The following is a 14,377-nucleotide window of genomic DNA, read 5'->3' on the forward strand; positions in this document are numbered from 1 at the left end:
GCGATGTGTGTGTAAGGAACGGAATTAGTGTTTTTAAATCAGGTGCCACTTGTTATCATTGACCAATCACGGGAATAGAATTAATACTTAAGTGGGTTAGCCCCCTACCATGACATGCCTCCTTGATGAAGCACAGCGAAACGCGTATCGGGGTATGAGGGACGATCCAGGAAGCATCTTGAGTACATGGTATGCTAAGATATTCATGTTGATTGCATGATACTGGGTTTGAGGGAATGTAGCATGGATATCTGACTGAAGGAATTCAGGAGGTTATGATATAGCGGGATATGTTCGCGGATAGCCAGCTTATTTAAAAGAAAGACAGTAGAATCATGCTGATCCCTAAATACGTTTATTCCATGTATGGCAATGTACTAGCATAGTGAAATGTACTTTTTATGATGCATCTATGATTATGTTGTCTCTCTATATGGTCTAGCACCTTCTTTTTAACTTTTGTAATGTATTGTCATTAATAAAGATAATTTTTATATGTGCCATGGTGTGGAACCTCCTTGAGTTAGGATTGGGTTACCGCAAAGGTGTTTATTATAGGAGGCTTTATATCACACCTGAAATCTGGTGGCTGTATCTCATATCGGCCAACCTGGTGACATGTTCCTTTTAAATACTTCTGTTGTCTTCTTATGTCCCTTTAACTGGGATTGGTATATTATCCCCAGTTACAAGAGAAATGCAGCCATAACAGCGCTGTCTGGGTCCTGCTCCCTCAATATACACAGCGATCACATCACCACTATGTATGGAGGGGCTTCTTTAGCGCGGTGTATACAGCAATCGAGAAGGCACAGATAACAATAAAGCATCTCTTCCTTTTTTATGTGCACTCTGACCGTCTCTGACAGCTGGATCCCCACTCCTGCAGCTACAAGATCACTTGTCGCTGCGCTCCTATGCAGAAACGTATTAGAAGATCACTGCAGAGCAGGAGTGGGACCTCCTGGAGGGTTAAAGTCTACACTGTGTGCAGAATTATTAGGCAAATGAGTATTTTGATCACATCATCCTTTTTATACATGTTGCCCTACTGCAAGCTGTATAGGCTTGAAAGCCAACTGCCAATTATGTAAATCAGATGATTTGCATCTCTGTAATGAGGAGGGGTGTGGTCTAATGACATCAACACCCTATATAAGGTGTGCTTAATTATTAGGCAACTTCCTTTCCTTTGGCAAAATGGGTCAGAAGAGAGATTTCACGGACTCTGAAAAGTCAAAAATTGTGATGTCTTGCAGAGGGATGCAGCAGTCTTGGAATTGGCAAACTTTTGAAGCGTGATCACCAAACAATCAAGCGTTTCATGGCAAATTGCCAACAGGGTCGCAAGAAGCGTGTTGATAAAAAAAGGTGCAAAATAACTGCCCATGAATTGAGGAAAATCAAGCGTCAAGCTGCCAAGATGCCATTTGACACCAGTTTTGCCATATTTCAGAGCTGCAATGCTACTGGAGTATCAAAAAGCACAAGGTGTGCCATACTCAGGGACATGGCCAAGGAATGGAAGGCTGAAAAACGACCACCTTTGAACAAGAAACATAAGATAAAACATCAAGACTGGGCCAAGAAATATCTTAAGACTGATTTTTCTAAGGTTTTATGGACTGATGAAATGAGAGTGACTCTTGGTGGGCCAGATGGATGGGCCCAAGGCTGGATCAGTAAAGGGCAGAGAGCTCCACTCCGTCTCAGATGCCAGCAAGGTGGAGGTGGGGTACTGGTATGGGCTGGTATCATCAAAGATGAACTTGTGGGACCTTTTCGGGTTGAGGATGGAGTGAAGCTCAACTCCCAGACCTACTGCCAGTTTCTGAAAGACACCTTCTTCAAGCAGTGGTACAGGAAGAAGTCTGTATCGTTCAAGAAAAACATGATTTTCATGCAGGACAATGCTCTATCACATGCATCCAAATACTTCACAGCACGGCTGCCCAGTAAAGGTCTAAAAAAAGAAAAAATAATGACATGGCCAGCTTGTTCACCTGATCTGAACCCCATAGAGAACCTGTGGTCCCTCATAAAATGTGAGATCTACAAGGAGGGAAAACAGTACACCTCTCCGAACAGTGTCTGGGAGGCTGTGGTGGCTGCTGCACGCAATGTTAATCGTAAACAGATCAAGCAGCTGACAGAATCTATGGATGGAAGGCTTTTGAGTGTCATCGTAAAGAAAGGTGGCTATATTGGTCACTGATTTTTTTTTGTTTTGTTTTTGAATGTCAGAAATGTTTATTTCTAAATTTTGTGTTATATTGGTTTGCCTGGTGAAAATAAACAAGTGAGATGGGTATATATTTGGTTTTTATTAAGTTGCCTAATAATTCTGCACAGTAATAGTTACCTGAAAAAACAGATATCCTCCTAGATAGCCAAATAAAAAAAAACCCACTCCAACTTCCAAAAATATTAAGCTTTGATATTTATGAATTTTTTGGGTTGATTGAGAACATAGTTGTTGTTCAATAATAAAAAGAATCCTCTCAAATGCAACTTGCCTAATAATTCTGCACGCAGTGTATGGCAAGACCAGAAGCAGTTAATATGTTGTACTTCACTCCAAAAAGATAATCATCTTGCATTTTTAGCTTTTGGTTTAGGACTAAAGAAATGGCACAAGATTTAAAAATGGTGCAATAAATATGGTAAAATGTTGATATATTTGGTTTAGGTACTTACGACAATGAAATGTCTGAATTTGCACCAAAGACGTTAAAAAGATTTATCCGGCGCTCATGACAAGATTCAATAAAATAATTGCCATTTATTATATTAATTAAAATTAAACAATACAAAAATGTGAAAACAAATACAAGAATGTTAACTCTCAAGCGTTTTAAACCCTAGTCCATGGGTTCTTAATCATAACTGGCTTAGATAGATTGAACACAGAGTTTGCCTTTTTTTTTTGGATCATTTTTTATGTGCTTTTTTAAGGCTATGTGCCCACGTAGCGTTTACATCCGGACACTGAAAATCGGACTCCTTCCCAGAAATCGTACGTTTTTTTTCAGCGTGATTTTACCACGATTATGTTCGCGATTTTGCCTCGATTTTCGCGTGCGATATTCAAGCACTTTCCAAGCGATTTGAAGCATCGCTTGGAAAGTGATCGACAGGTTGGTCACACTCGTCAAACATAGTGTTTGACAAGTGTGACCAGGTTTTTACTATTGAGGCCGCCTATGCGGCATCAATAGTAAAAGATAGAATGTAAAAAATAATAAAAAAATCGGTGTATATTTACCTTCCGGCGTCACGCACTGCATTCCCGGGCCTCAGCGTTCCCAGTAATGCCTTGCGAGACCTGTGATGACGTTGGTCTCGCGTTTCTATAGCGATCTCACGAGACCGCTAGAGTAACGCGAGACTACGTCATCACAGGACATTGCCGTAAGGCATTACTGGGAACGCTGAGGCCGGGGAATGCAGTGTGTGACGCCGGAAGGTAAATATACCCCGATTTTTTATTTTTTATTCTTTCTTTTACAGGAGTATGGTAACCAGGGCCTGGAGGACAGTCTCCTCTCCTCCACACCGTGGGTACCAACCGCGCATGAGACGCTTAACTTCGCGCATGGTGGGCATATCCACATGCGGGAAGTAAGCGATTCTCATGCATTCCTATGGGTGCGGAATCGCGGCAATTCTTTGCGATTCCGCACAAAAGAATGAGCATGCTGCGATTTTTTCCGTGATGTGATTCTGCCGCGGAAAAAGCGCAGCATTAGCACAGCATGTGCGGAATGCCTTAGGAATGCATGGGGGGCGTTCTGTACACGATTTTTAAACATTTTTGCAGCGTTTTCGTGCCGAAAATCGCAGCAAAAACGCTTAAAAATCGCATCGTGGGCACACAGCCTTACTCAGTTTTTGTGTGTAGGATGTTTTATTTTTTTCAGTTTCCATTGAATCACTAGTCCAATGATTAGCGTTTTTCAAGCTGAAACACCTCAAGAAGTGACATATGGATTCTTTTTCCATGTGGAAGGAAAAGTGCAAAGAAAAACTGCATTATGTGCACTGTAGGCATGTTGACCAATTGAAATGCATTGGAAACTCATTCAAAGAGAATTTGAAATGTTTTTTATGTGGATTTTGTTGCTGAATCCCCCTCAAAATCCATGCAAAATGTCAGTGTGTCCAGTAGATGTGGTGACAGTTTTCACACGTACCAGAGAAACTTACACATACATGTAAGCCCGTTCAAGTGAATGTATCTGTGTACATATCAGTGTGTTTCCATGGACCCTGTGTCTGTGGGCAGGACACACTGACATGTCCGTTTTTTACCGGCTGCACAGGCTGCAAAACATGTGCACACAGATGATATACAGGGATGAAACGCACTGGTGTCTGAGAAGCAGGGTACAGTTAGCATTGTTCCCAGTGTAGGGATTGTACTCAGGTGAGACAGAAGGAAGATAGGATAATAAAGTAACTTGGCACTCAACTGAATGTACCTTTTTGAAAATAAGTTTTTATTGTGGCAGTCACAAAGGACGTTTCGGCCTACAATTGGCCTTCATCAGTCTGCTGTAATTCATACAAAACAACATACAGAAGACAAAATAAAAATTATATCCTCAAATTGGTACCATAGAGTAACATATGTGTTTACAATTCATATATACAGACTTAAAAAATAGTGAAACACAATAACCTGTGGAGGCATACACAGAAAACCAGGTGGGGGGAGAAAGAAAAAATAGAAAATGGCGGCCTACCCGACTGCTGCAGAGGATGAAGTTAAAAGTGGAGAATTATATAAGATCCTATAGTGAAAGAAAGTGCTTTGAGATTGTGTAATTGAGTGAGCATGGCAATAGAGTGCAGTACTGGAGAAGTCATACCTATTACAAGGCAGTGATTTTGTAGGTTACTGCAATGACCAACTGTCTATAATACGTGTAGTGCTCTATCAAATATAAAGAGATGAGTGAAAAATTAGTAGTAGCTCATTATGGAAAGAGAGAAAGATAAAGAGATGAAAAGAATAAAAAAAGTTTTTTGAATATACACCTGGTGAATCCGGAAGAAATTAGAACAGGCAATGGAGCTTAAGTCTCTAGGGGCTTTATGCCTAAAAATGGAAATGTACCGATATAAAGTATAAGTATTAAAAAAAAAAAAAATATATATATATATATATAAGAGAGTGTCATATGAAAATTAGTACCTGGTGGGTATGGGTTAATATCTTTTGATACTTGAACCAACTAATGTTAGAGAAAAATAAATTTCTTATAATCCTGTAAACTAGAATGTGACACATAAAAACTAAGCAGAAAAAAAAAAAAGGATTGCTGACTAAATAGAGTAAATACAAGCACAGAGGGTTGTGAATATGTGAAGTCACCTAAGAGGTTAATACCTGAGACACTTTAACAGTCTTGTATCAGTAGATCAGATTACATGAACACTGTGAAAAAAACGCCAGATAGTGAAAGCCAGATAATGAGCCAGCGATTCAAAGTGTACATGGGACTGCATAGTCAGAAGCTTACCGTGCAGGTGTAGTGCCTGGGCATATGGCCCTGGACACAGTATCCGCTGCTAGCCCTGGACGCCTAATGTGTTGTAACCAGACAAACTAAATAGGGGAGGGGCGGGACTTGGTCCGTGCATACCGGTAATTAAGGACCAGAAGTCACTGGCTGTGCGACAATTACCGCGATGAAGTCCGTTCTCACGGGATCGCGACGTCTTGCAGTCATTCGCGATGACGTCGCTCGAATGACCGCGATCCCGCGAGAACGGACGTCATCGCTCGCAAAGGCTTACTGGGACCGGGAGCATGGAGAGAGGCGGGAAGGCTGCGCGGGACGTCGGAAGGTGAGAATAACAATATTTTTTATTTTAAATTTTATTTTTTACAGGGATATGGTACCCAAAGTCCGGAGGACAGTCTCCTCTCCTCCAGACCGTGGGTACCATCCGCAAATGTTCTGCTTACTTTTCGCATGGTGTGCACAGCCACATGCGGGAAGTAAGCGGAACAATGCATTCCTATGGGTGCGGGATCGCCGCAATTCCGCGAAATTAATGAGCATGCTGCATTTTTACCGCGAAGCGATTCTGCCGCGGTAAAAACCGCAGCATTAGCACAACATTGCGGAATCCCATAGGAATGCATGGGATGCTTATTTTTCGCAGAAAAAACGCGCGGAAAATACCGCCGCGGAAACGCGAAAAAAACGGTATGTGTGAACGAGGCCTTACAATCGTGGGCGGCGCTCCATACACCCGCTTCCGACTTGAGCATGTTGTGAGAAGGGGTTAAAGGAGATAGACAACAATACTGTGCTGTCTTCTGCACTGGCTGTTGTAGTGGTTTATCACCTTTATATTGGACATACTTGACAACTTATAGGGATGTCCAAGTAATGTGCTGCTGTAATGGTCCTGAGTCCGACACCCCGCCAAATTACAGGAAATAGGGGCCTGCTTCGGGTATGTGTGCTGCTGTTGTGACTATGGACACCTCTTGACTCCTCTGGTCCACAGTGCCTAGTGTGGCTATAATTCCCTGCGACAGGAGACCACAACAGTGTATAAAAGCAACTTCAAGCTTACTGTTCATTTTAGACATCAGCAAAGCACAGGAGGACATGCACAGATCTTTCTTTGGGTGACAGAGGAGTGTCATGGTAGCATAAAGCCCACCATAACCCTTTAAATGACTGTCACTTAAATAAATAAATACTCAGACACGTTACTTTTGGAATAAAAAATGGCCGTGGTGTTTTATTATTGGTAACTTTATAATTTTGAATAAATCACCATATTATTAAAATCATAAATAACCATAAAAATTCATAAATACCAAAACACATATACAAACCACAATCCACCCAACATAGTTGGGCGATTTTACCCCAACTAATAAAACAACACGACAAAAATAATAACCGTTAAAAAACAATCGTAACAGTGGGAGGGTGGGCGGGGGATTCTTCTTGCTTCACAACTGTCACTGACACAGTTGGCTCACAGCTGGCTCCTTATAAAGGTAAGGCTCCCGCACTTTTTCTTTCTCCACCAATAGCATAAATCAAAATAGGCGCGCAGCAGGCTGTCCAATCACACAGCCTGCTCGCGTTACTCACTGAGGGCAGATTAACCCCAAAATTAATCTTCCATAGCTACACCATTAGACACAACGCAGCAGGCTGACCAATCACAGCAGCCTGCTCATGTTACCACATGAAGGGCATTAACCCTTAAATGCCCACAATGACTTCAGCACTGCCGAATAGCACAAGCTATTAATCAAACCACATAAAATTAAACATTGAGGGGCCCATGCAACCATGTAATCACCATGCTATCCGCTGCTGGTGATTATACATGTCTTCAACAAACATTTTCAGCGCACAGTTGAAGAAACTTCTCACTAGCAGAGTTAGGGACTTGCAAGCTTCTCAGACAGCTATGACACTTTAGCTGCTCTTTTCTGTGCTCACTATCTTCAGCCCACTTTTCAGGAACCATGTAAATGAATAGCCTGTGATTAACTTCTTTACTGTATGTGCCCCAGCCTCGCTGTATTGTCTCTTCTCGGACCCACAGCTCCCAGGACTTGGCTGGCACTTTCCATTCCTGGAGGCGCGTACGGACACACACAAAGTTGCTGGACCAAAATTCCCTTCACTAACTCTCCTGCTAGAGGTATTCCACAGTCACCACTCAAACTCCTTTCTTTACTAGTTTTCCTTCTTTGTGTGCTTCTCTGTTCTCCTCTTTCACACACACACACACACACACACACACACACACACACACACACACACACACACACACACACACACACACACACACACACACACACACACACACACACACACACACACACACACTCTTGTGGGTATCACTTAAACCAGAGGGGTGTCCTTTCTTCTCTCCTTGTCCGAACCACTTACTAACTGGACACTCCTTCCTGTTCCTAATACTAACCAGAGGTTCCCAAATCTCCTCCCCCCACAATTGGCTGACCTTAACTGTCTGTTCCACTGCAGATGGCAAAACTTAACCTTTCAACTAGTTGCAGACAGTTACATCTTGTGATGGTGAGTTAGTACTGCAGCCTACAGCAAACATAATAATTGTTATCACAAGGAAACATATTAGGAAAAAAAACATTATTCACATTCTATACTACAGCAGCATTGATGTCTTCAGGGGAAACACAGCAGCTGGTCTATCTCCTTACACTGCGCTAAAACATTCCACTTACCTCCACCCCTTTTTAGGCCATGACTTTTCTACGCACTTCCTTGACTCTCCCATGCATTCTCTTCAACTTTTTCACAATATCTGGCATCACGCACAAGAGAGCTTTCTAAATCTGTGCATATTTTCTGGGAGCCCTGAAGATCTTCTATTTTCCTTTTGGCCGTGGGGACAAGCCATTATCTCCTTGCTGCTAGCATGTCTGCTCACCGTTACTTGACATTCCACCTGGCATGTGAAACTATGTCAAGCATATTCTACAAATTGGATAACTCCATTAAGGAATGTAAATTGCAGTTAAATTTTGATTTAACCCTTAACATTGCATTTACTCTTAGGTATTTATTTAGTAAAAACCCAAGATGTATGATCGTGCCCCTCGTTCTCTTGTTGTCACTGTGGGCAACACTCAGGAAAATGTGGGCCCCGGATCCTATGACCTGATTTCTGACAAAATGCACAAACCAGGTTAGTCATAGCTTAAGAAATGTTCATAGGAGCTAATTGGGGGTGGGATGTGCGCATATCGTGGCTGCGGCACCTTCATACTCCTTGGTTCTACTGAACTGGTTAAAGATCACCGTATGGATATGTGGTTTTATAAATTGGGCTCAGTAGAAGCACAGGGGAGAAGTGCTCCAGGTCTGAGTGATACTGACCAAGTTGGAATGATTGCCACATCATTTATTTGGTACTGCTTAGTTCCAGCTATAAGTAATGAAAATGCTGAACTTTACATGATTATTATAAAGTATAATACATAAAACTTACAAAGTAGATGACTGAGTTATTTATTTATTGTGTTCCTATATAATTCTGTAATGTTCCAGTCATTGGCATTGTCATATTCTTCCCGTTTTACCTTTGTGTTATTTAGTTGGATATGCCCCCTTTTTATCAACGACGAGCCGAGACTTCTCTTTTAATGCCCCGCAGACTATTTCTGCTGCGCCTGGACCAGGACACTATGACATTTTTAATTTAAAGGTAAAATTAACATTGAAGTAGACATGATTCAAACAAGAACAGAGTTAAATGGAAACCTTGAAGGCAATGAATGTACAAATAGGTGTCACACCACTTAAATTATGTTTTTGATGTCTTGTTATTACCAGTATGATGAGGTTTTATAATCTAACAGTGGTTGATTTTCCAGCTTCCTCCTTGTGGTTTAGGAGAGCTGAACTTGTACTTATGGAATAAGGCATGTACGCTATGTTTTGTAGCAAATTTACTAATGCTGTCTAATATTTAGATAGCCCCTTTGTGCTTAAGCACATATCCTTAGCAAAAAAAGTCAGAAAAAAATGCCTAAAACACACAGTAAATCTAGGTCAAGGTATATAAATCAGTTTTTTTTTAAATTGAGCCAGAATGCTAGCTCATTTTATCCTAGTAAATCTCCAATACAAGTTTAGTCTGTGAGGTGAGAGGACAGGCATCAGGCTGATACATTTTACCAACACTGGTGGCGAAACACGCGTCAGGGTGAGGGGATGCTGAGCAGACATGAGCTATCTTCTTTTACTGTCAATGTTACCTCTGCATAATAGTTTATTGTTCTTATGCTCATAACATGCCTCTTTATTCTACCTATTGATTCATCTTCACATTGGTGTTTGCATCTTACTATGATTATGCAGGATTTTGTTTTATGTCCATATGAAATGGCTCTTTCCTTGGGGATGTAAATTATACACAGTTTTATAACTGTGATTATAGGAGGTATATAAATCTACCACATGGAGATAATATTTTAATATAGTCCTAATCATGACAATGCTGTGTTACATAGATTGATGTTTATAGCATCTGAAATTCCGATTTGTGAATTATTTGTGATAATCATTATGTAAGATCCCATTTTCTGCTTGGTGTCCCTTGATGGTATTTTTTGCTTTTTTATTTTTCTCTTATTGTTAAATAATAGCGTATATATTTTTAATATATCTTATTGTTTGGTATCTCTTCATATTCCCATTGACATCATACGTATGGGAAGTTGTTGTTGTCAAGACTGATACATTGTAGAAATTACTCTGGTGACAGCTTTATCGAAGGATCTATAGCCAGTAGGGATGAGCGAACCCGAACTGTAAAGTTCAGGGTTTGTACCGGACACCCAGCTGAAGGCTGGTTTTATTACGCTGGGAAGGGGAAAATATCCATGTCCCATCCCATCCTATTAATATCAGCACCCAGCTGTCTGCTATGCCTTAGCTGGATATTAAAACTAGTGAGGACCCAATGTTATTTTTTTAGAGTCTCCCCATTTTTAAAAACCAGCAAAGGCAAAACCAGCCGCTGGGGGCTGATATTAATAGGCTGGGAAGGCCCATCGATTTTGGCCCCTTTCCTGCATAATAAGGCCACCCATCAGCTTTCTGTTTTCCCTTGGCTGATTATTAAGAATAGGGGAGACCCCATTCATTTATTTATTTCTTTATTAACATGTACAGTAAAATACACATGCAAGGCACTGTTCAACTCCTCCACTTGGACCTCCACCTCCTGGTTCAAGATGATTTATTATTAATATTATTATATGTTATTTTAAGTAACTTTCTTATCCACATTTGTTTGCAGGGCAATTGTCATTCTCTTACCCCCATTTTGCTTTCTTTTGCAGCCCCCTAGCTCCTACTACGACTGTCACAGTCCAATTCTTGGATCTGTGTCAGATTCGGGATTCCCTCATTTAAACCATTTTTTTCCTTTCAGGCCTGGGAGCTTAATATGGGTTTTTGCCCCCCGGTGGCCATAGGTGTTATTGCATGTCTGTTGGTTTCCCTGCTGATGTGACCACTCCCTTGGCTATATAAGGTCACATGGTGTTTCAGCAGGTGTTGGTTATAGCAGTTCCTTTTTGGATTCCAACTACGGTGAAGTGAGCAGCTGGCTCTGAGGTGTCGAGCCACCGCTGAAACCTGGTGAAGTTAGCAGTGGGCTTTGAGGTGTCGAGCCACTGCTGAAACTGGTGCTGAACTCTGCCTGCCCAGTGTCTGCAGCAGAGAAAGATAGTGAAGGTAGCAGCTGGCTCTGAGGTGTCGAGCCACTGCTGAAAGTTAATCTGGTGATGAACTCTGCTGTCTGGTGACTGCACCAGAGAAAGATGGTGAAAGTAGCAGCTGACTCTGAGGTGTCAAGCCACTGCTGAAAGCTGATCTGGTGCTGCACTCTGCTGCCTGGTGACTGCAGCAGAGAAAGACAAGTGTTTTGGTGTTTTCCCCTTTTTCCTTCGTGTGTATTAGTGCAGCGGTGGGACCAGTCTCCGCACTATCCAGTTCCCTAGCAAGGGATATATGCAGGGATAGTGAGGGATTCAGGTATCCTGCTCGGCGACGGGTGAAGAGCCTGTGTAGGGAACGTTAGTAGTGTTTAGAGACACTGCCTCAGGGGAGTGCAGAAGGTCTCCACGTCCCCGTTCCCTATTGCAGGGCCCACCGTTGTAACTGTTTCCACCGGTGTTCCACTTTTGTCTTGTTCATTCAGTTACCGACCTGCGGGTCGTGTCACACAGGACAGGTACATGTGACAATGATGATTTACAGCCATTTTACTGCACTAAAGTTCAGGTCCCCATTGACTTATGTGTGGTACTAGTTCAGGGTCAAGTTCAGGTACCCAAACCGAACTTTGGGCACAAGTTCAGCCAGACCCACTGAACCCGAACGCCCTCCGGTCTGCTAAGCCCTAATAGGTACCACTGTTTCTATTGCCTGTATGAAGTTTGTATGTTTTCTCTCCCACACTCCAAAATATGCTGAGGTTATTTGATTTCCTATAAAATGCTCAGCTTTTTTTGTAAATTCATTGAATTTTCAATGTTAGGTAATTGCATATGACATGGTGTGAAAGATGGGGGGATTTTTTGACAGCTTGCAATCTTCCTAAAAATGTGCAGTTGTAACAGAAAACCTAGACCTTTTTCAGAGTGCAGCTAGCAGCATTGGGGGGGTGGCATCAAGCATCAAAAGGCTGTGAGTAATAGATCTCACACTTTGAGCCAGCAAATCTCAGAACAAAAGCCCGACTTGCTGCATGGATAACATGTAGTCTAAACTGCTTTGTTGAGTAAGCTATGATCCATTAGGAGTTATGCAGATACTATACATGCTAGCCGTACATCGTGTATACTTCCGGGATCCCAAGAACATGGTAAATAGCCACCTGAGTCTCGACCCACTCTAGCACCTAGAAGTATGGAGATACATAGAACAGCCAGTAGAAAACAGATAGCAAAGCTGTTATTGGTCTTAATGTGTAGCAGAGGCTTGGCCAGATCCAATGGTGCCAAAACTGCCTCTCTAGAATCGTCCATTAGAGTTATGACTCATCTTAGGTTTTGGAGTTTTTAGCTGCCAGAGGCAAGGGGAGGGGATATAGTTTCAGACCAGTGGGCAGGAGGGGAGTGATCCAAAGGGTTTGAATTTTCGTGATCAGCATGGACTTTGCTCTTTCTCTGGGGAGGTCACGACGACATATCGTGTGAGGAGAAGAAGGGGACCACAATCCTCCCATATGACAGCACCTCCCCCGAAAGCCAGACCTTTCATCTACTGGCAACTGACCCATATATTCTGCTTATCTCTTTTTTCCTTCCACTATTGTATTTGCATATCTGACCATTGTATATGTATAACCATCGTCTATATAGTGTATTGCCTAGGGTGCCATTAAGGCGATTAAATATATAATTTAACATTGGGCTGCTTTTTTATCTCGATCCACGAATCCACACGTCCGTTTCTCGGTTTAAGTTTCCATGCTACCAAGGCTGATTTCTGGCCCGTTATAATCCCGTTAACGGACCAGGCTTATATCTAGCGAGGAACTGGTGGCAGTCCTCCCAGGCTGACAGTGCTCTGTTTCACTGGTGCTAGTGAAAAGGGCCTCTCAGCCTGTCAGGGTCGTGAGTGGGTGTGATGCCACGTCAGTGACTGCATGGGCCACATCCTCTCAATCCCCATGCCTCCCTGATGTCTGTGTAAACTGTTCCAAGCTGACCTTACGTGCCCACAGGGATTCGGGGCAGCCTCTAGCCTTCATTCATAGAGGCACGGCCAGCAGGGCTACCACTAGGAATTTCGGGGCCCCGTACTGGCAAAAGAGGCCACCCAGGCTCCACACCAGCTCCGCCTGCACCCCTTGAAACGCCCATAGTCCAACCGCCCTCTCTTGGAAAATCTCCACTTCTGCACCACATCCTCACCAATCGCACATTTACAGTTCCCATCACCACATACATAACCAACAGCTTTTGTTTTGGCCAAAAGATTTTCTAATCCGCCACTATGACAAGGTAGACTCTTTTTCTTCTACTGTAACTTATTAAACATTTGTTAAAATATCCAATACAATTTAGAAAAAGATTTAGCACAGCACTGGAAAAAAGGAAAAAAGAGTGCAAAGTTTCAAAGGCATGTACCAAACCTTGTAATTAGAGTAAAAAAAAAGTTGAAACAGCACTCCAAGTAGCTGTTATAAGGTGCTCTTTAAATGCCCATGTGACGACGTTTCGGTCCTAGATGCAGATATACAATTTAGGTATATATTTATTTTTCAATTTTTAAAAAGATCAATAATATCACAAACAAGGAACAAACACCGCCACACCATGACCAGACCACATATTACCACCATATAGTGATCAAATAATACCACATACAAGTAACAAAAACTGCCACACAATGACCAGACCACATATTACCACCACATGGTGACTGAAAAATACTACATACAAGGAACAAATACCGCCACACCATGACCAGATCACATACCACCACATAGTGACCAAATAATAGTACATGCAAGAAACAAATACCGCCACACCATGACCAAATCACATTACCACAACATAGTGACTGAATACTACAATACCGATCATTAATAAAAAAACACAATACTAATATCACCATTAGTGCCATTATACACAGGAGCTCTGTATATAGTGTATAGTGTACAGGTAATACAGTGATCACCAGTGACATTATACAGAGGAACTCTGTATATAGTATACAGTGTATAGTGTCAGTGTACAGGTAACACACTGACTCACCGATGTCTTCGCTAGTTGAAGTCCTTCATCTTCACTTTTCATCCTCATCCAGCGCACACTGCCATCACT

The 14,377-nt window shown here is 42.0% G+C and overlaps 1 protein-coding gene across 1 annotated transcript in view; it reads left to right on the forward strand.

Moving 5' to 3' along the window:
* Positions 1 to 8,588: 8,588 nt before the first annotated feature.
* The window catches only part of STPG2 (sperm tail PG-rich repeat containing 2), an 867,800-nt gene continuing 862,011 nt past the window's right edge, over positions 8,589 to 14,377 (forward strand). The window contains exons 1-2 of the mRNA XM_073589766.1: positions 8,589 to 8,718; positions 9,128 to 9,237. Of these exons, the coding sequence (XP_073445867.1) occupies positions 8,613 to 8,718; positions 9,128 to 9,237 (216 nt within the window). The 5' untranslated portion in view covers positions 8,589 to 8,612. The remainder of the gene's footprint in view (positions 8,719 to 9,127; positions 9,238 to 14,377) is intronic.

The sequence above is a fragment of the Dendrobates tinctorius genome, unplaced genomic scaffold (genome assembly GCF_039654945.1).
Source record: "Dendrobates tinctorius isolate UK_male_01 unplaced genomic scaffold, ASM3965494v1 ptg000011l, whole genome shotgun sequence".
NCBI classification, from domain to species: domain Eukaryota; kingdom Metazoa; phylum Chordata; class Amphibia; order Anura; family Dendrobatidae; genus Dendrobates; species Dendrobates tinctorius.